This window comes from Cervus canadensis, chromosome 26 (assembly GCF_019320065.1).
Source record: "Cervus canadensis isolate Bull #8, Minnesota chromosome 26, ASM1932006v1, whole genome shotgun sequence".
Classification (NCBI taxonomy): Eukaryota; Metazoa; Chordata; class Mammalia; order Artiodactyla; family Cervidae; genus Cervus; species Cervus canadensis.
The window spans coordinates 25,514,015-25,535,665 of NC_057411.1; the positions used below are offsets into that span (position 1 = coordinate 25,514,015).

The 21,651-nt window shown below is 36.7% G+C and overlaps 1 protein-coding gene across 1 annotated transcript; it reads left to right on the forward strand.

Annotated features, from left to right (window-relative positions):
• The first annotated feature begins 1,750 nt into the window (after positions 1-1,750).
• On the forward strand, positions 1,751-21,573 carry AFM (afamin). The gene is made up of 15 exons (XM_043448364.1): positions 1,751-1,885; positions 4,773-4,821; positions 5,122-5,254; positions 5,993-6,204; positions 6,995-7,127; positions 7,773-7,870; positions 8,647-8,776; positions 10,629-10,843; positions 14,408-14,540; positions 16,542-16,639; positions 17,671-17,803; positions 18,810-19,033; positions 19,805-19,937; positions 20,583-20,644; positions 21,416-21,573. Exons 1-14 carry the CDS (start codon positions 1,798-1,800, stop codon positions 20,616-20,618), a joined length of 1,815 nt encoding a protein of 604 aa, XP_043304299.1. The 5' UTR covers positions 1,751-1,797; the 3' UTR covers positions 20,619-20,644; positions 21,416-21,573.
• The last annotated feature ends 78 nt before the right edge of the window (positions 21,574-21,651 follow it).

Here is a 21,651-nt window from a genome sequence, read left to right on the forward strand (position 1 = left end):
GTGTCTATATAGCTAAAGCCAGACTTCTTAGGCATGTTTATCTGAGTAAGCGTCAAAGTTTATTTATCGTTAACAAGGGAGTTAGCAGTTAGATAATTCCAGACACATTCAAAATGACCAGGAAGAAAATTGGCTTAAATACATTACGTTTTTAACTCAGCATAGACTGCTCTTTTATCTCATACAGTCACTAAAAAATTCACATTCCTATCAGTGATAGGGGGGTTAAACTTGTGAACTAGATGAACTGAAGCCATCTTCACATAAGTGCCAGGCATGAACCAGTAATCAGAAGTCATAAGTAACATAGCTGAGAAGAAAATGAAAAGCAAGTTGATGTAATAGCTGAATAGTTGAAATGACAAAAGGCTGTTTAGAGGTCAGCATGATCAGTGACATTTACTGGTTGCAATCAAAGATGCTGACCAAGCCAGTTGCAGAAACCTCAGTCTCTCTCTCTCTCTCCCTTTTACTTTATCTACCTCTGTCTCTTTCTCTCCCCACTTCTCTTTCTCTATACCACTCTTTACTTATCCATCTGTAAAGATTTCTTTTTCCTTGGTAATTAATACTTAATTTATGGAGTTATAGTTTAAAACTGTAAATGTGCCTTTGTCTGATAATTTCTCACCAGTAACTTTAGCATCCATTCGTGAAACCGATTTAGATCAGTTGCTACTGTGAGAGTTACAAACGATTATTTACATTTATTAGTTGATCTTCTTAAAAAGAGAAGAGCTTTTGCTCCCTCTCCTTTTATTTTAATTTTATATTGGTATAGATTCATGGAATTAAAAAAAAAATTAATGTGTTATAATGCATTCCTTTCATTATTTACTTTATTGTCAAATAGTCCCACTGATTTCTATCTTTTTTAGACATGTCCCCATTTGTTTTTGAAAATTTCCTTAGTTTTAGAAGTCCAGGATTCTTACACGGGAGAAGAGTGTTTAAAATCTGATAGAGGCACAAAATGGGCTCCAAGGGCCCCAAAGAGCTTCCTGGTAGCTATTGTTTTTGTGTCCTTTTAGTGGCCGTAACTAAGAAATAGATTTCTTCTTTCATATCATGTACTAAAAATATTTCCTTATTTAGGATCATGATCTTAGTATGGGTTCCGAGAATTTGAGTGACTGGTTGAAATAACACAAACATCTTTTTTATAAAATTTAAAATTTATGTATTTTTAAATGGAAGGATAATTGCTTTACAGAATTTTGTTGGTTTCTGTCAGACATCAACATGAAAAACACAAACATCTTTAAGGCTATTAATTCTTATAATAAACTTGTTCAGAAACTTTGATTTTGTGGGTACTTGCTTTGCTATATGTTTACTAGAATAACATCTTATTTTCCCCCTAATTTTATCAAGTATATAAAATTATTTATTGTAAATTCAACTCCTTTTGATTATCAGAGAAGTTTAGCATCTTTTTAGTTATGCTTCCTCTTTGGTGAATTATTTATTCTTGTCCTTTCTCTTTTAGCATTTGCAATAGTTCAAGATTTTTTTTTTTTTTTGGTTGTCTGTTTGACTAGGTATTGTGCATACTTAACCTGTGGACTTCTTTTTCTAACTCAATAGATTTTTCCAGTAAAACACTGAAAGAATTTTTTTCCTGGTTAATAATTAGCAAAAATTTCTGCAGAGTGATCAAATAAAAATCAAATATGAGGTATATGAGAAATAGGTTAAGCAAGTTACTTTTTTACTAATAGTGTCAAAGAATAATATAAAAACTTGATTTTCCTCATTCATGTTACTTTTCTTTTGTGAATGTGATTTCTTAAAAAAATGAAACAGTTAAAACTTACAGGTTTTGTTATTTTCTTTTTCTTTTTGACTGAATCCCTAACCTTGCCCACACAGCCTCAAGACGTAGGTAAGAAATTTACTTGTCTATCCCCTAAGGAATGACTAAGTTGGGCTAATTTCTATTTTTTAACTTTGGTCTCTTTCAGTTTAAATTTTCACTTGCTTTTTTTCTCCCTCTCCCTAGTTTGTATATACTGATCAGATACCCTGATCTAACCTTGCCAGATATTGTATTTTGGATCATATTACCTTATCTACTGACAGAGACAATTATCACACCCAGCAATCGGTCACCAGCATAATGGTAATACAAGAAGTGTTGCTGGGAGATATAATTTGGATTTGAAAATATTAATGTTTCTTGCAAATATGTGTAGTGTACGGAAACAGTGGAATGTTAGACATGAGTTGAGATTTTATTGGAACTTTGGTCGTTCGTTGTATTTCCTAATTACGTGGTAAACACCTTAAGAGTATGCAGACCCTGCTTTCCAACTGTACACACTTGGGGAATTTTTAAATCCCTGCAAGCCTGTATATTTCCTCAAGCCTTGCTGAAGCAGTGTTAGCCTGGAGGAAAGTGTGACTTTTATATTTCTTCTATTCAAAGAGGGAATATTTTGAACTTCATCTGTTTGGAGGTGTTTTTCTTTTTTTTTTTGTAATCCCTCTGCCCGGAAAGACCATCTTTTTGCAGTTCACCAAGGTGCTATAAGTGTTTCCACGCCCTGAAGTTGTGGATAATGTCTTAATTTGGTACCCGCTCCAGTGCCTGCTGGGGCTTCCCTTGTAGCTTAGTCGGTAAAGAATCTGCCTGCAATGCAGGAGACCTGGGTTCGATTCTTGGGTCGGGAAGATCCCTTGGAGAAGGAAATGGCAATCCACTCCAGTATTCTTGCCTGGAGAATCCCCATGGACAGCGGAGCCTGACAGGCTACAGTCTATGGTGTCACAAGAGTTGGACACGACTTAGCAACTCAACTACCACCACCACCACAGTGCCTGCTAGTGACCCCAGACACAGGGCTTAAAGAAAGATAGTCATTTTTGAGTTTTCCTTCTCCTTTGCCCCTTGTAAAAACTTGTTTTAAAAAAAGTTCTGTTGATTTTTGACTCCAATATTTTTTGCATCCACGTTTTCCTTTGCACTTCTGTTACTCCTACCAAAATTCATGTCCAGCTGGTTTCTCAACAGGACAGTTGCAAAAGTCTCCTAATGAGCTTCTTGATTTCCCCCTCTCCATCCATTCATTCTTACATCTATTTGACAAATAGTTCTTGTTACTTTCTATTTGTTAGGTACTGTGAGAGATGACAGAACATCAGACATACCATTACCTGGCTGGGATTTCTTAGTTTAGAGAAATGATGATATTACTATTCTATATAAACATTTTTAGTGGCTCTTCATGGTTTCCAGTTGAGGCCCAAACTCATCAGCTTTATATGAAAGGCATACATAATCTGGATCCAGGTCCTGTCTCTGGTTCCATTAAGTTTCTTTATGACTCACTTTCTCATCAAAGTGGGAGATTAATACATTAATTGATGTTCCCCAAACATCCCAGGATTTCTTACCTTTGTGCTTTTATTCACATCATTCTCTCCACACAGAAAGATGAGCTTCCTTACTTCTCAGTTAGCTGAAATCTTGGACATTTTTTAGGCTCAACTTACATACCCCTCTTCCTATAATCCTTTTCTGGTTCCTTACCCAGAGACCATAAGCATTCCTGTTATGTGTGGTTGCTGCTCAGTTGCTCAGTCATATCTGACTCTTTGTGACCCCATGGACTGCAGCACGCCAGGTTTTCCTGTCCTTCACCATCTACTGGAGCTTGCCCAAACTCATGTCCATTGAGTCGATGATGCCATCCAACCAACTGGTTCTCTGTCATCCCCTTCGCCTCCTGCTTTCAATCTTTCCCAGCATCAGGGACTTTTCTAATGAGTTGGCTCTTCTCATCAAGTGGCCAAAGTCTTGGAGCTTCAGCTTCAGCATCAGTCCTTCCAATGAATATTCAGGATTGATTTCCTTTAGGATTGATTAGTTTAATCTCCTTGCAATCCAAGGGACTCACAAAAGTCTTCTTCAATACCACAGTTCAGAAGCATCAATTCTTCGATGCTCAGCCTTCTTTATGGGCCAACTCTCACATCCATCCATGACTACTGGAAAACCCACAGCTTTGACTATACGGACCTTTGTCGGCAAAGTAATGTCTATGCTTTTTAATATGCTGTCTAGTACCCACTTTGATGTAGAATATCATATACATTCTACATTGGATTACAGTCACGTTCATGAGTCACCTGCACTATGAGAGTATTTAGGAACCCAAGGTCCAGGGGAGATGTTTTACCTATCATTGATTGCCTCATAGTAACCAGTGCAGTACTTTGAAAAAGTAAAGACTCCATGAAAATAGCCTGTATGAACTAATATAAATGTGTTCTGATAAGTATATACTTATTGGAAAGGAACCAGTGGTGTTAGACTAGTTCAGAGATCACCTAAATATCTGTGTCTGACTAGCATTATAATTTACACTACCGTCAGCATGCCTGGCATCTCTTGCTGGGCACAACTGTAGCGTTATATCACTTAACAGTGAAGCTTCATAGTACTTTCCTAGTTATACCTGTTATCTAGCATGGAAATGGTGCTTGTGTTTGACATTTGTGGCTGGGGAGCCATCAATAGTAAATCTAAAGTCTGGTGAGTCTGAAATTAATTCAAGCCATTTCAACTTAAAGAATATTTTTAAGCACATAATCAACTGTGATTAAGATGTAATATTTGGCTCATATGATGTTTCTTCTTCATATTAAACATGCTATTTTTTCTATATCATTTTTTATTTTACACTTTTAAAATGTGTTACATATAGTAATTTATTGGTAAAATATTAAAATACCAAGATAGATAATAACTTAAATATCTTTGCTTTCAGATGATGTCAGAATCACCCAGAAATTTATAGAGGATAACATTGGATATGTGTGAGTTCCTCTAAACTTGTTTCGATGATGATGGTGTTTATTATAAGTTTATCTGACATCTTCCCGAATTATTAATGCTAATATATTAATTAAATAATACCATATTAAAAAGTGAATACAGTATTAAAGAAAAATTCAGATGAGGCAATTGAATTGTCAAGAAGTTATAAAACTTAGAGACTTCACAGTTTGATAATTTTCTAAGGTTAGTCAGCAAGTGGGTGATCCTATGAGATTTTGGTTGGACATAACTGGAAATTCTGCAGGTCGTCATTGTGTACTCTGTGTGGACTGTTGCAGCACCATCATTGCATTTGCTCAATATATTCAGGAGGCATCCTTTGAAGAAGTAGAAATGTTGCTAAAAGCCATGACAGGATACAGAGATAAATGCGTGGCTGACAGGACACTCCCAGAGTGTTCAAAATTAGCTGTAAGTAAATTGTTTGCATTTCTTCAACAAACAAGCTTATTTGTCAACACTGAGGGAATTTTTGGCCTGAAAATATAGAGAGATGCTCTATGCTCTTGTTACTTTGCCTGACTTCGGTATTTAGGATAAGGCACTTTCTTAGGAGAGATGCAATTCTGTGTACTGATGCCTAGGAGGACTTGGCTATGAGTTTGTGGTCCATGCCGTAAGTACACAGGCAGGAAGACTACACCAATAGCCTGGCAAAGTGCACAGAAGTAAAGTTACCTTCTTTACCTGCCTCTCAATATGTACTCTCTGTTACATATTACATATGTATTACATATATGTTACACATTACATATACTCTCTTTTCTTGGCATCCTCCCAATAGAGTAACCATTTGCATCTCTAGAAAGCTATTACTAAACACTACCACTAAATACTTTACCAACCCATTATACTCTGACACTGTTACCTCGTGAGAGAAGAGAAAAAGTCACTATGTAAGGGAGATGTAGGCAGAAGAGAGATAGGAAGAGGTTAAGGGGACTCAGGATAGGATAGAGAGAGTTTCCCAAAGTGTAGGATGGTTGTCAAGGCTGTGGGTAGAGATGCTCTGCTGGTAATATTGGGAACATCCTGGAATCTCTTTCTCAAAGAGTGACACTCACCACTCACTGTCTCCATTGTGTCATCTCAGAAGCCTGAGAAATGTTGCAATGAATTAAATGTGTCTTTTCCTTTTCTGTTGTCCAGAATGAGGTTTTACTGGAAAATATATGTGCCATGGAGGGACTGCCACAAAAGTATAACTTTTCACACTGCTGCCGTAAGGGTGACTTTGAAAGAAGACTCTGTTTCTTCCATAATAAGAAGGCTGATATAGGACTTTTGCCTCCTCTCCCTACCCTGGATCCTGAAGAGAAATGCCAGACTTACAAAAATAACAGGGAATCTTTTTTGAATAAGTAAGTTTAATTTTAGTAGAAAAAGCATCTAATTGAAGATAATTCTTCAATTCTTAGGCTAAATTCAATATCTATTTCAAAGGAACATAGCTGGGTTTACAGATCAATTAGTTTATTCAACATTCATTTGTGTGTCAGATTCTGTGGTCATTGTTGAGAAGATGAACAAGATATGAAACCTGCTTTCAAGATCCTTTCAATAATAATGCGTATTTTCTAATGGGATAAGCCCCAGAACCCAAGTGTGTGCAAGGTACGAAATCACTGCTGGAGGAAATATATGGTCTTTCAAAAGGGAAGGTGCAGCTTTTACCAAAGATAAACATTAAGTCAATGGATGTTTAGCAGTGCAATAGTTGCAGAAGCAGAGACTTTTTCTGGAAAGCTTAAATCACGAAGTTTTCTTTTTACATGTAAGAGATTACGATCTCTGGATCTCAGATGGAGTCTGTATAGGTAGCTGTTCTTTCATGACAAGGAGAGCTATGGACCATCTGGCGTTATGGGGAAGAAAAGAGAATAGCCAGGGCCTTGCATTCATGATTAGAATTGCAATCATCATTCTTACTTGGGAATTGGGAACTTGAGTGGTGTGACATTTTTGGAGACTCAGTAATGTTGCCTTCCTTTGAAGCCTCAGTAATGGGAAATCCTTCTTTCTCTCACCTTCACTTTCGCAACTTGATCTTGTCTTTTTTAATCTTCTCTTTCCCTTCCCTTGTCTATGATTCCTTCACTTCTTTCCTGTTTTTCCCTCTTCCTTTCTTCCTTCCTTTTTTTTCTTTTGAAGTTATGTCTATGAAGTTTCCAGAAGGAACCCCTTTGTTTTTGCTCCTACACTTCTAACTGTTGCTGCTCGTTTTGAGGAGATGACTAAAACATGCTGTGAAGAGCAAGAAAAAGCTAACTGCTTTCGAACAAAGGTGGGCATTCCATTTATTCCATTTACTATTATATACATTCATTCCATTTAGCAAAGATAGGTATTACGCTTATTAGAAGGACAGGGAGTCACCCGAAATTGTAGCTCTTTACTTAAATTAGAGCAAAAGAGTTTTTTTTTTTTACCACTTATCAGCCGTTCTCTTGTCACTTTCACTGTTTTTTCAACCCATTCACCACCTGCTAACTGATCTAAATTTCTTATTACTTGAGACCTTTGAAAAATTGCCCATTTCTAGGGTCTCTCTTCTGGTTTTGTTTTCCTTGTAAATTGGAAGAAAACACTAGTGAGTAATTAACCAGGGTAAAAACGACATTTTATCTTCTATCTTGGACAAGTCCTTAACCATATAAGTGAATCATCCTGGTAGAGAGGGACAAGCTTACTGCACACGGCACTTCCCAGCAAGTGTAATTTGGTCATCAGGAAGACTGGCTCTACCTTTATAATGTGCCACACATTTCTATTTATTTTGCTATACACATTTCCTGAGATTAAAAACCCTGTAGGTTTTTTTCTATTTTTGAGGAAACATTGGGATTGTTTGGTTGACATGTGGTTAGGAAATAAGAGAACAGTGGGATTTTTCCACTTGCTTCAACAACATTTTCTCTTTATCCTTCAGGCAGAACCTTTCATATACTATTTAAAAGCATTGTCTTCTTATCAAAAAAATGCCTGTGGGGCACTTATGAAATTTGGACCACAAATCTTACAATTTATGTGAGTTTTATAATCTATCTTTTGTTTCTATTTGTATTTTTTTTTGGTCTGTGTTCCATTTTTGTTAAATCATTGATGACTTTTTAGATCCTTAGGGGTTTTGAGGTGGGGGTTAATCTGCTTGGATTGCTCAGAACCAGGACGTTAGATTGGGATGAGAGAAGCCCTGAAAGGTGGAGAGACCTCAGGGAGAAAGAGGGTTACTTCTGAGTTAGTTTTTGGTTAGTTGGGAATCTGAATGGGTCTGGGAGTTCCCAATCAGAGTTTTAAAACCTCCAAGTGCTTTAGACATGACTTGTCCATCCATCTTTGACTTTAATAACTAGGAAACTACCTTCTAGGGATACATTTTATTTCACATCTTACTTAGACAAAGAGCAAGGGTACTAGTGCAATGTTTTGTGAGAAATTCTGAGATTTCAAACAGATCAGTGAAAAAGGTTGCTGTGATGAATTATCTATGCCTGCCATGGACTCACAAGAAGAAATGGCGGTCCTTCAAAAATGTGTTTTGCTATAACAATTGTGGAAGAGGGCATATCTTTCAGGCCTTTTTCTCCCCCTGGTCCTGAACTAGAACTCAAAATATCAACCTAGGATTTTCAAAATGATCATGTGGGCCAAGTAATGTTTAAACAGTTATTTGGTAAAGCCAGTGGTGAAAAAACAAGGATACCAATGCTTACTGCACCTACCTATACTGTATTAGCAAAGAATTTCCTTTTGTCTATTTGTCGGTTCAAGTTGTTTTAGTGGTTTATCAATTCTGTTTCCAGAAACATTGCTGTACTTAGTCAAAAATTCCCCAAGATTGAATTTAAGCAACTTACCTCCCTTCTAGAAGATGTTTCTTCCAAATATGATGGATGCTGTGAAGGGGATGTTGTACAGTGCATCCGTGGCAGGGTAAATATCCTATAAAACCAAGCAAAAATAGTAATTTCGGGGTGGCTATTTTTTATTCTGAAGTTGCCTTAATGTGTGGCTACTCACTACAATAAAATCATGTTAATAAATTGTTTTGGAATAACAGATAGCACTACTATATATAAAACAGATAAACAACAAGGACCTCCTGTTTGGTGCAGGGGGCTACATTTAATATCTTGTAATAGCTTCTAATGGAAATGGAAAAGAATCTGAAAAAATATAGTCCCTTACATATATGTTCAGTTATATACATATGTGTGTGTGTATATATATATGACGGAAGCTAACACACATTGTAAAACACCTATACTTCAGTAAAAATCAATTGTTAAATAATAACATGAACCAAATAAAATAAAAAATAAAATACTAACAAATGAGACCAAATGAAGCATTGGAGTTTGTAAAGAATGAGATTGCTTTTAGATTACTTAGTCGATTCTATTTTATGTGACTAAATGCACATGACATAATCCCCAGGAATTTAGAATTTGTGAACATTCATTCAGCCAGACTAAAGTTTTCTTTAATATTGCAAATACTCTTTTAGAGATATTAGAAATTAACAGTAAAACTCAGAAAATGACTGGTGATCTTTATGTTTTCAAGAGTTGCTTTCTCTGAGTTTCTTCATGATACTTAGGAACAGTCTTTTCAAATAAATGAATATGTACATTTAAAATAACTCTTATTGTAGTCTTTAAAGTGATTATTTAAGGACATATACTGGTAAATATAATAGTGACCTAGATGAAGTTGTTCATGCATACGAAGGTAACACAATTTCATTAAAAATAATCCTGATTTCTTAGTTAAAATTAGGGTTTTTTTGTGATTTTTTAAATTAGTTTTACTGTTTTAAATTCAAAACAAAACATCATGGTCATTAGATAATTTGAATTTTGGAGTATGAAGATATATACATTTTATTTCCAGTAATGGACAATAGATGTCCCCAAGAATTATTTTGTCCTTAACTTTATTGCAATGAAAAGCAATCTCACTCATTGTTTATTTGTGTATTATTTGGTCATTTATAGGGATGTTGGTTTTATAATATTGAATAAAAGGTACTGAATTAGGATATAATTGAAGAGTTTTCTGTGAAGTTTGGAGCTGAGACTAAGGGATCATATTATATTTTCAATATCCTTTTTTTGGATGGCTTTATGTAGAAATAAGAGCAATTGAATGGTATACTTCATTCAAAATAGAAATGAAATTTCAGACAATAAGAGATGTGTTGCCCTGAATAACGATGGCCTTAGGTGAGATGTATATTTGTCTGCAAAGATGGACTCCCTGGTTTTATGTGGTTTGATGGAAACATGGTACGAATCTCCATTCCATTTTTCATCTCAGCCTACAGCTCCATCTCATTCCGCACCTTCAGTGTTCCCCAGGAGAAGATTCCAGGTAGGGGAACAGCTTGAGCAGAGTCCGAGTGTCTAGAATAGTCCAGCGCTTTGATGAAACTCAGTGTAGTTCATGTGAAGCTGGAACAGAGAGTAGGAGATATGTGCAGCCTCATTCTGAAGAGTCTAGGGGAAGAAGCAGGGCTTAGACCACCTTTAAAAAAATTCCAGCTAATATGTAATAAATTTATGAGTCTGTTTTTTGTAATTATATCATCTAAAATCCTAAGAAATCAAGCTTGCATTAAAATGAAAGTTCACTGTATTAAATCAATACAAAATTTAATTAGCTATCAAATTAGTTGATGAAACAATTCTAGATGCTATACATAAGTGCATTCCATTTATGAAGGAGAATCTAGCCCTGAAGAACTTATGAAAATAAAGTCATTTCTCATTCTTATTTGATACAGAGCAAGGTTGTGAGTCATATTTGTTCAAAACAAGATTCCATCTCCAGCAAAATCAAAGACTGCTGTGAAAAGAAAATACCAGAACGTGGAGAGTGTATCATTTACTCCAATAAAGATGATAGACCAAACGACTTATCTTTAAGAGAAGCAAAATTTATTGAAAGTGACAATGTGTGTGAGAAACGAGATGCTGACCAAGCGAACTTCATGGCTGAGTAACATACCTCTATATTGACATTTATAAGGCAAACAGAAACTTATGACTTGATCTATTTTGGCTAACTTGGGTGGAAGACATAGGAACCATTTAAATCATTGGGTATATCACATAATTTTAAAAAATCATGGTTTTAGGTTGTAATCTTTTTACATTATTTTAGAAATTGCAACTGCACTATGACAGTGATGGCTAACATTTATTGAGTACTTGATATGTGCCAGACAGTGGGCTAAGTATGGATTATCTATTTTAATTCTCACAGCAGTCATGTAAAATAAGCGTGATTTCTCCCAATTTTCAGATGAGCAAACTAAGGTACAGAGAAGTTAAATAATTTGTTTAAGGTTCACAGTTAAAATATGGCAGACTAAGGATATGACCCAGGAGGTTTGACCTAAGAATTTGCAGGCTTATCTGCCACTCCCCTGTGGCAGAAGGCTCTCCCCTGCCTTCTCCCCCAACCCCCACCACTGTTTAGCTGACTTGGAAGTAAAAAGGACTAGATTTGAATCCTGGTAGAATCATCTGGACAAGTTAACCTGTCTGTATTTTAGGAATTGTATGTAAAATTCATATGAGAATATTTAGTCATTCAAAGTTTGTCAGTAATAACTCTGGGTTGACCAAAAAGTTCATTCAGATTTTTTTCTGTAAGATGTTATAGAAAAACTCAAATGAACTTTTTGGCCAACTCAATATAATCCAGGGGCTTTACCAAGTGAAACAGGGTTTTTGCCTCCAATAAGCTTTCATCAACAGAAGTGTGATGTGGAAAGAGGGCAAGAAACACTCTTTAATTTCTGAAAGCACTAGACCATAGGCAATATGGGGATAGAAGAGGAAGTCCTTGGGAACTCTGAAAAGTCTTGATGGGGAGGAGGTACTTGAAGAAATGCTGATAATCTGGATAGAAGGGGTAGAACACTGATAGAAGTGTGAAACTGCATGGTGTGTATGTGGTTGTGCTAGGGTTTCTGCAGTGAGAGAAGAGGGTAGGGAGAGGCACATGGGGTCAGATCATCCAGATATGCTAAGTAACAAGATGCCACCGAAGGGTTTTCATTGAAGAATAAGGAAGGACAAAATCACTTTTGTCTTTTAGAAACTTCATCTGGAATGAATCCCAGTTTGGGGCTTAGGTGGTTGGTAAGTAGTTTTCAGACTCAATGAGATGGGAAGTATGGGGGAAGGTTTGTGGGAAAGAGAAACTATTTGTATCTGACCACACTGATTTCCCAGGTGGCGCTAGTGGTAAAGAACTTGCCTGCCAATGCAGGAGGTGTAAGAGATGAGGGTTCAATCCCTGGGTCGGGTAGATCCCCTGGAGGAGGGCTTGGCAACCCACTCCAGTATTCTTGCTTGGAGAATCCCATAGACAGAGGAGCCTGGCGGGCTACAGTCCATTGGGTTGCAAAGAGTCGAACACTACTGAAGCAACTTAGCACACACTCATTGACTTTGAGGTGCCTGTGAGGTAATGCAGTGGAAATATCATAGGATGATTTTATATATCAACCTGGAATTCTGGAAGGATGTCTGGATTGAAGAACCAGGTTATTGAATACTTATGCAAATTTTCAGTGCTTCTCATATGTCAATGAATTTAATTTTCAAAACAAACGTTTGTGGTTAGAATACTTTTTTAAATCATCATTTTATAGGCAAGGAAACTGCAGCACAGAGGTTAAGTAACTTGCTCCAAAGTCACACAACTAATATGTGGTGGAGCGAGGGGTCAAATTCAATCAGTGTGGCTCCAGATTCCTATTCTTATAACCACTGAGCTCTATTGCTTCTCATGAATCATGAATGCTCAGTCAAATTAAACTAAATCAATGATGCAGTGCATTTCACTTGTACCTGACATAGACTTGCTAAATGGAAGTAGTTTTCTTCCTTATCCTCATTCTCATCATCTCCATCATCATCACCATGACAAGTAAGATAGGGTGGGAAGCATGGGGAGAAATGATAGAGCAGCAATGAACATGCTGAACCAGCAACAGTTTAAGGTGCAGTTTTTCTGGATGCCAATGTTTGTTGCAAGACCTCAGTGGATCTGCCACGCTAGGGGTTTTCTTCCAGGGGTTTTTGTTCACAATATTTTGGTGGTGAGATTTTAGGTGCAATTTTATTTCTGAGGAAAAGTTCATGGCTTTTATGAAATATTAAGGGGAGCCCTTGATTTTCTGAAGTTAAACACCACTGCTTTAGAATATGAGACTATATCTCACAACTGGGACTGAGAAGGTAAATGGAGAAGAGGAGAGATGTCAGAAAAGCCAAGATTAATCAAGAGAAAAAGGCTACAAGATGAAAAGAGATGACAAAAGTCCATTGGACTTGAAAAACTTTTGTGACGTATGATTCTCACAAAACATAGATCATTTTTACTTAATTCGAAAGAATAAAGATGATATTTCTATGAAGAAAATTGTAAATAGCACAGGGTAGTTAAAGGAAACAGCTCTCTTGAGAAAAGAGTTAGCTTGGTTTAAAAAGAATGAAGTAAAAAAAAAAAAAGTAAAAAATAAAAAAATAAAAAGAATGAAGTAGGCGTCCTCTGGGACCTAGGTTCAAATTTGTGTTTGCTCAGTTGTGTCTGGCTCTTCATGACCTATGGACTGTAGCCTGCCAGGCTCCTCTGTCCATGGGATTCTCCAGGCAAGAATACTGGAGTGGGTAGCCATTCCCTTCTCCAGGGGATCTTCCTGACCCAGGGATTGAACCCAGGTCTACCTGCATTGCAGGCGGACTCTACTGTCTGAGCCGCCAGGGAAGCCAAGAGCCAGGTGCTTTACTGGGCTGAGACAGTTTCCTCAGCTGTGAACTACTACTTATTTTGAGGGCTAAGTGAAGTTAAATGCGACAGTGTTTTATAAAGGCTAGGAAGCCAATCTTTGTCTCCTATGCCCAAAGCTTGATCCAATGCCTCGCACCTACTAAGGGCTTAATAAGTGTTAGCCTCTTCCTCTCTCTTTCCCACTTTATCCTCTAATCACACCCACCTGTACCCTTTTAACGCCTCACTGAGGCCATGGAAATGACTGCCAATGATTTGGACCTGCAGGGGTGATTACTCCCATAACTGACAAGTGACAGGATGAAGTAATGGGCAAAGTCTGCTCCACAATCTCTCCCCAGGTGCACCAGGAGCGAGAATAAGCCATATTCCCCAAATCACAAGATGGAGGTCGAATGCATTTTCCAACAGAATTATACTTGATATGTACTTCCTAAAGTATTCGTAGCATGATCTACTATTTCTGATGCTTTATGGATAACATTATTTTAACAATGAATGATAAACACCTCTAACCACTCTATCCCTCCAAGTGAAAAACATTGCTATTTTAAAACATAATATGGAAGAAAATCTTTGTAACATGGTCTCTTTTGTCAAAATGTCCTCTTCAGTCACTCCTTCACCAGAGAAAGATGAAACAGGATTTGAAGGCAGACTCAGTAATCAAAGGTCTCCCCAGAGTAAAAGATAGCAGGATTTGGGGTTTTGCTCTCTCTTGAAGTTCTAATGTACAAAATATTTTACACATCACAGGTTTCTTTATGAGTACTCAAGGAGACATCCAGAGCTGTCCACACCAGAGCTGTTGAGAATTGCTAAAGTGTATGAGGACCTCTTGAAAGAGTGTTGTAACATGGAAAACCCTCCTGGGTGTTACCGTCATGCGGTAGGTCCATTCTGTAGGCTCAGAGAATTAAACAAACCAAGCAACAAACACCTAAGAACTGTCAAAGTTTTATTCTGGTTCAGAGGGTAGAAAATGTGACTGACCAATCTGAGTCTATCTAAAATTCAGCGTAAGCTGATCCCTGGGAAGGCCAACATCATCCCTTTGGGTTACACATAATGTTTAGAACTACAAATCCTGTGTGTTGAGGCAAAAAACTCTTCTGATTAAATATTTATATTTTTATTTATGTGCTCTTGTGTTTTCTTGAGCCAGCTTGGATTTTTTATGATTATAAAAATAGTAAATAATTATTAAAGATGATTAAGAAATTACTAAAAGTTATAAAGGAAAAAGTAAAACCTTTCTGATTCTGTCCTCAATAAATAGCTTTAATTAACATGTTTTTCATCTTTTCCATGCATATATGAATCTATTTATATGTAGGTTTAAAAATAAGATTGGGATAATATTTTCTGAAGAAATTTTTGGATTTGTTTTTATTTATTGTCATAAAAAACATTTTACATTATTAAACAGACTTCAAAAAATTCACTTTATTTTACATGATGGTATTCCATCATAATAATATATCTAAATGCTCTCCTACTGTATCTTTGACATTTTGGACATTTATTTGGCTTTTTAAAAATTTTATAAGTGACCCTAAGTATCTCATTTCATTCATCTCTATTAATAGTTATGACTATTTTCTTAAGAGAGATTATCAGAAGGAAAATTACTGCATCAAAGTATATAGACTTTAAAATTAAAAAAAATTGATACAAATGACTAAGTTGCTATCTAGAAAGTTATTACCAGCATATAGTCCAATATAGTGTTGAAAATGTTCGTTTCACCCCCACCTTCACCAACACTGCACATGAAAATTAACTTTGCTAAATAGTGACTGTGTTTTAAGAATTTAGTTGATTTTTATTATATTGGAATATAGTTGATTAAAAATGTGATAGTTCCAGGTACATAGCAAAGTGATTCAATTAAACATTTAAGAATATATTTTATAATGGAGCTAAGCTTTTCCTATATGATTTTAGCTACTGTATTTATAATTTCCTGTGAACAGTTTGTTCACATCTTTTACTGATTTTCCTGTTGAAATTAGTGTGTTTTTAATATCAGTTCATAAGCATTTTTGTGTATTACAGAAATTAATTATTTGACATTTTTGATTTGCTTCTCATTCATTTGATATGTGTTGCTTTGCTTTACTTAAAAAATTACCCCCACTTGCCAAAAATGCCTGTTTATACCCATTCATATTTGAGCAAGAAGTAAGAAGACTTGAGTTTCATCCAGCTTTGCCACTGTCCCTAATGAGGAGTCTGTTTCTGATCCTTAAATAGTGCTAGAAAATTCTTTTTATTACATGAAGATACAATTCATCCTACAGCGTTCGATCACTGGTGTGTAGTTTTCTCCCTGGTGGCCACTTAGCTGGTGTCCAACTTTATGCTATGTGAGAGTTTGTAAAATATTTGAAGACAATTATTGGAGGTTTTAAATTCCAATTCTAAATGATTAAAAAGATGGTATAAAAAAGATATATGTGATTAAAAGTGTTCTGTAGCAATACTTGCCTATTGGGTAATTCTAGGCAAGTCACTTGACTTCACAGGACCAGATGACTTCTCTGGCCACTTTAAAGGGAAAATCTATATGATCATTGTCAGCATCAGATTTGAATTCCACTTTGTAGACTTTAAAGCTCTATAAAATATACAATGTAATGATGATGAAAATTTAAACTTCTGCATTTTGGCAAACACCATATCTGTATGTCTAACTATAATTAAAAAGAGTCAAATATTAACATACATATATAGAAAAATACCCTCAACTTAGTGACTAATTTATGATAATTACAGTTTGAAAATACTATGTAAGTATAAAAAAGAAATTAGACAAATCAACATGAATGTTATGATTAAATTTATGATTAGATAAAATTTTCAAAAGCATGATTGTTCTTATTTTCAGGAAAGTAGATTCAATGAAACAACAGAGAAAAGCCTCAAGATAGTACAACGAGAATGTGAACATTTTCAGAATTTGGGGAAGGATGACTTGAAATACCAGTAAGTTGTTTGAACAAGCAGGTTAACCCTTGTGACCAGGACAAAATAAAGATGACCACAAAGTGTCAAAAATTTAGCTCAGCCCTTTTGTGATGAATTCATAAATTCTGGGAAAGGATAATATCACAAGAGTTAAGAATTCACATCAAGCTGTCATTTTAAAACTTTATCAGAAATCAGGCTAGAAATGGAAGAAATACAGGATTTTGGACAAATTGATTATCTAATGCTTTAGTTTTGATTAGACTTATCTTTTTTTACTCTCAACCCAGAATTGCTGGATTTTGCCCCATTTCAGGCATGGGGAATGGAATGCAGCAAACTTCAGGTTGTTATATTTTCCCAAGGAAAAGATGCTCTTCCCAAGATTTAAGCCCATATTATGGAGTTTAAAGAAATAATTTTGGATTTTCTTAACACTTTAATATTTGTTTTTTAAGTACTTCATGAACATTCATGAATAATATGAAGGTTTTTTTGGAATTTTAAAAATTAATTACAATGCTAATGTACATTGAAACCAAACATCTTCAAAACAAAACATAATTTAAAAAATATGTTTTCACTATTTCTGCAGTTGGGTTGTTATCTGGGAACTCAGCCCATGAAAGATCTTTGTTTCTTGCTTCCTTCATCTCAGATTATCCTTTTCCAACATGTATTTATTAAATTTTCCCTTTGAAATGTTTATTTACAATGCAGGGGATTTCAAATAGGATTTTACATACTAGCTAGCCAAGATACTTGCTGCCAAGGCATTCTTATCATCACAGATGACACACGATGGGCAAATCTGATAGTTTCTGAATTGTCATGAAATTAGAAGGAAGCCCATATACAGAGATCTATAGGAGGCAGGATGCAGGAAAATGGGGGGTGAAGAGACTGATCTCTACCATTTTATGAGAGAGCTGAGGTCCACATTGCCCTTCCATTGGTTGTCCTTAGCCTTGCAGAGGTGGGGTTTCAGGTGGCTAAGCAAGGCAAGATGGGCTTCTGCTTTTGTTCAGAACAGACATATGCTCTTTCAGCTACCTCATCAATCTCACAAAGCTAGCCCCCCAGCTCTCCACTGAAGAACTGACCTTTCTTGGCAAGGAAATGGTGATAGCTTTGACCACCTGCTGTACCCTGAGCGAAGAGTTCGCCTGTGTTGATAATTTGGTAAGCCTGGCCCACATACCTGACTGTTCCTAAAAAGAAAAAAAGGATACCTGCACTCATTGATTTATAAGTGATTGTCTGTCTTCCTCTCTTCACATTGTCAAGCAAGGAATGTCAAGTTTTATTTTTAGCTCTCTGTGTCAAAATCTTGAGGAACTAAAGAGAATGTCTGGAATAGTTGCTTGGGGGTCTCCAGATCATGTTTCTTACTTTTTTTTTTTTTTTTTACTGCACTTATGCTTTGTTGCTGCATGTGAGCTTTCTCTACTTGCAGCAAGTGGGGGCCACTCTCCGATTGTGGTGTATGGGCTTCTCATTGTGGTGGCTTATATTGTTGCAGAGCAGGGTTTATAAAGCATGGGCTTCAGTTGGGGTGCACGGGCTTAGTTGCCCTGCAGCATGTGGGATCTTAGTTCCCGGACCAGGGATCAAACCCGTGTCCTGTGCATTGGCAAGCAGACTCTTAAGCACTGGACCAACAGCCAAGTCTCATTTCTTCTTATTTATACTAGAAGTAATTTGTTAGAGCAAATGACTTGGAATCATGGTATTGTTTCAGGATGACAGAGAAAACTTCATAATTTCGAGTAACACTATAAATTCTCCTTCTTCTCCCACCAGGTCAGTAAGAGAATTGCTGCTTCCAGTCAGTTTGGGTTGGGCATGTCTCTTTGGGTCTGGGCTGGCTCATGTGTGGGGGACATCCCAGGAGGGGACTAAATCTAAGGGTCAATGTGTCCTGCTGATGTTCTCAGTTAGCTGTTTGCAGCTCTCAGCTCGAAGTCACAAATTTGTATATATATTAAGCTTAATCTACAGGAATTTAAATTACTATGGTTTGAATTTTTCTTATAATGCCATTTAGTACTTCAGCCTCTATTTTTTTTTGTTTTTTGCACATAGTGTCATGTTATGATTGCAGAGGCTTTTCTAAGTTGACAGTGATATTAGAACAGCAATTCATCTATCGTATTTCAAAACTCCATTGCAACTTTCATTGGTACAGGTGGATTTAGTTCTTGGAGAGTTATGTGGAATAAATGAAAATCGAAGTATCAATCCTGCTGTGGACCACTGTTGTAAAACAAATTTTGCCTTCAGAAGGTCCTGCTTTGAGAGCTTGGAAGCTGATAAAACATATGTACCTCCATCTACCTCTCAAGGGTTATTTACCTTTCATGCAGACTTGTGTCAGGCTCATAACGAGGAACTCCAGAGGAAAAAAGACAGGTACCAACCTTCTCTTCTGTTCATCATTTTCTTCAGGCTGAAGACACATCACGTTTTAATGAGAAGGTTTATCGTAATGGATGTGTGATCTTGATGTTATAATCCTGTTCCTTCTGTCAAATTGTCCAGTCTATTCAGTTATAAAACGTAGTCTTTCCGGAGACTTGGAATGTCCAGATTGTGATTTGGAAATATGAGTGAAGGTGGCCATAAAAAGGCTCATAGGAGGTTCATAATGAATCAGATTTTCTTGAAAGAATGTCATAGATACTTGCTCCGAGAATCTCTCTTAATGTTTGAAAATATGAGAGGCCCAAAGGGGATAGGAATTTTGCTTTTGTTTTCTCAGGCAATGCTATAAATGCCAAAGAATCAGATTTTTTTTTGGGTGTTGGCAGTGTCTGTATCAAGTGAAGTGAAAACAGAATTCAGTTACTGAGGAAGAGAGAATGCTTTGAAATGAATTTTCTAGAAACATCAAAAGTCACACATTCTACAATATTGTGCACAGTGAAGACTTACTATATGTTCGCACATTTTATACAATTTTGTCCATTATTGCATAAGCCTCCAAAGAATGTTATCATGGAATCCGTCCCATGTGTTTAGCAGAAAGGTTTCAGGACCTCCTTTCAAAAGTAGAATATTTTAACTTTTTACATTCACCTAAATGGAGATTTCAAAGATACAATTCTGTAACAAGACTTTTGGAGAAGAGGGGTTCCAGAAAGAAACTGTTAATTGATTCTGTTTGACATCATTGGGTCACAGGTTTCTTGTCAACTTAGTGAAACTGAAGCCTGAACTTGAAGGGGAGGAACTGTGGTCATTGCTGGCAGATTTCACGAATGTGGTGGAGAAGTGCTGCAAAGCCCAGGAGCCTGAGGCCTGCTTCAACGAGGAGGTATTTCCAGCTCTTTTCTCTGGAATTCAACTGGTATTCCCAGCCAAACAAAGAAAATGGAACTCCCCACAGGACCCCGCTTCCTCCTTGCGATGCTTCCCTCCAAGTCCATCCATATTGTTGCAAATGGCAAAATTTCATTCCTTGTTATGTCTGAGTAATATTCCATTGTGCATACATACCACATCCTCTTTATCCATTCATCTGTTGATGGACATTTAAGGTTTCTTCCGTATTTTGACAATTGTAAATAATGCTACTATGAACATTAGTCTACATGTATCTTTTCATTAAAAATTTTATTTATTTATTTATTTGGCTGCCCTGGGTCTTAGTTGTGGCATGTGGGACCTACTTCCCTGACCAAGGATTGAACCCAGGCCCCCTAAATTGGAAGTGCAGAGTTTTAGTCACTGGACCACCAGGGAACTCCCTGGGCTGCATGTACCTTTTCAAATTAGTGTTTTTTCTTCTTTTTTTGATATATATATCTCTGGGTCATAAAGCAGTTCTATTTTTAGTGTTTGGAAACCCTTGTACACTGTTGGTGGGAATGTAAATTGGTGCAGCCACCGTGGGAAAACAGTATGGAGGTTTCTCAAAAATTTTCCTATATGTTTTTATTTCTATTTTTTTCTCTCTCAGAGTCCAAAATTGGCAGCCAAAAGTCAGGCTGCTTGAAAGACATCAAGTAAAACCCACCTAAGGTAATGCCTTCTATCTCAATCAAAGGTTAAATGTGTTGGTAACTTCTTTGGTCGTTTTTGCTTTTCCCTCTCATGCTTCACTGTCGACTTCTAGTTCATCCCCTAGGCCTTGCACTAACATTTCTGGTTTATCACCCTGGCCTTGCGCTAACAAACCTCAGCACTAGTCCTGTAATGTGTCTCTGGGTGTCAGTCACTCTCGATGGCTGGGATGGCACTACTGTGTTTGTGCTAGCACCATCTTATTGTCCCAGCAATTTTCTGAATATAAAGACATCCACTCTTCTGCCTTCCTGCTACTGCACTCAGATGTCTGGACCAGAAAAGAAAGGCAAAGAAGCTATTAATATGAAAGTTCACAGGGGAAGGAGGGTGTTGGGATGGGCAGACAGGCCTCAGTAACTTGTTCTAAGAGCCTTACTGCAGGATTTACATAAAAGAAAAGTGATATGTTTGTAATTTCAAAAAGGTATATAAAAGATCCCTTTTCCCCTGCAGTTTCTGAAAGACTTATTCACAGACTTTAGGAACAAAAGGTTGAGTAGATATAGCATGATGTTCAATGTCGGGAAAGAGAGACCTCGACACTGCCCCCTGCCTCCCCACCACCTGGCCAGAGGGCAGGTTTGGATCTACAAAAGGCAAAACATAGTCACCACTAAGAGTTTTTTATGGCTTTCTAGCCCATGTATATGGTATATATAACCATGTACATGGCTTTCTATCATTTCATATTCCCTTGCTGCACAAGACACTGTTTTTTCTTTCCAGGTTTCTCAGAAAAGAGAGGAAGACCAACTTACCTACTTCCTAGCTGTCCTGTGGTGAATTTCATTTTCTGAAAAGAACACAGTAAACAGATTCTTCTGTACCTGTTGTCTGAGATAATGTTATTGCAGCAAGCAATAAACAACAACATTATAAAGTTATTTCTCAAAGACTAATGTCATGTGTCAACTTGTTAACACAACGAAACAATCGAGTCATTCATTCCATCAGCATCATTG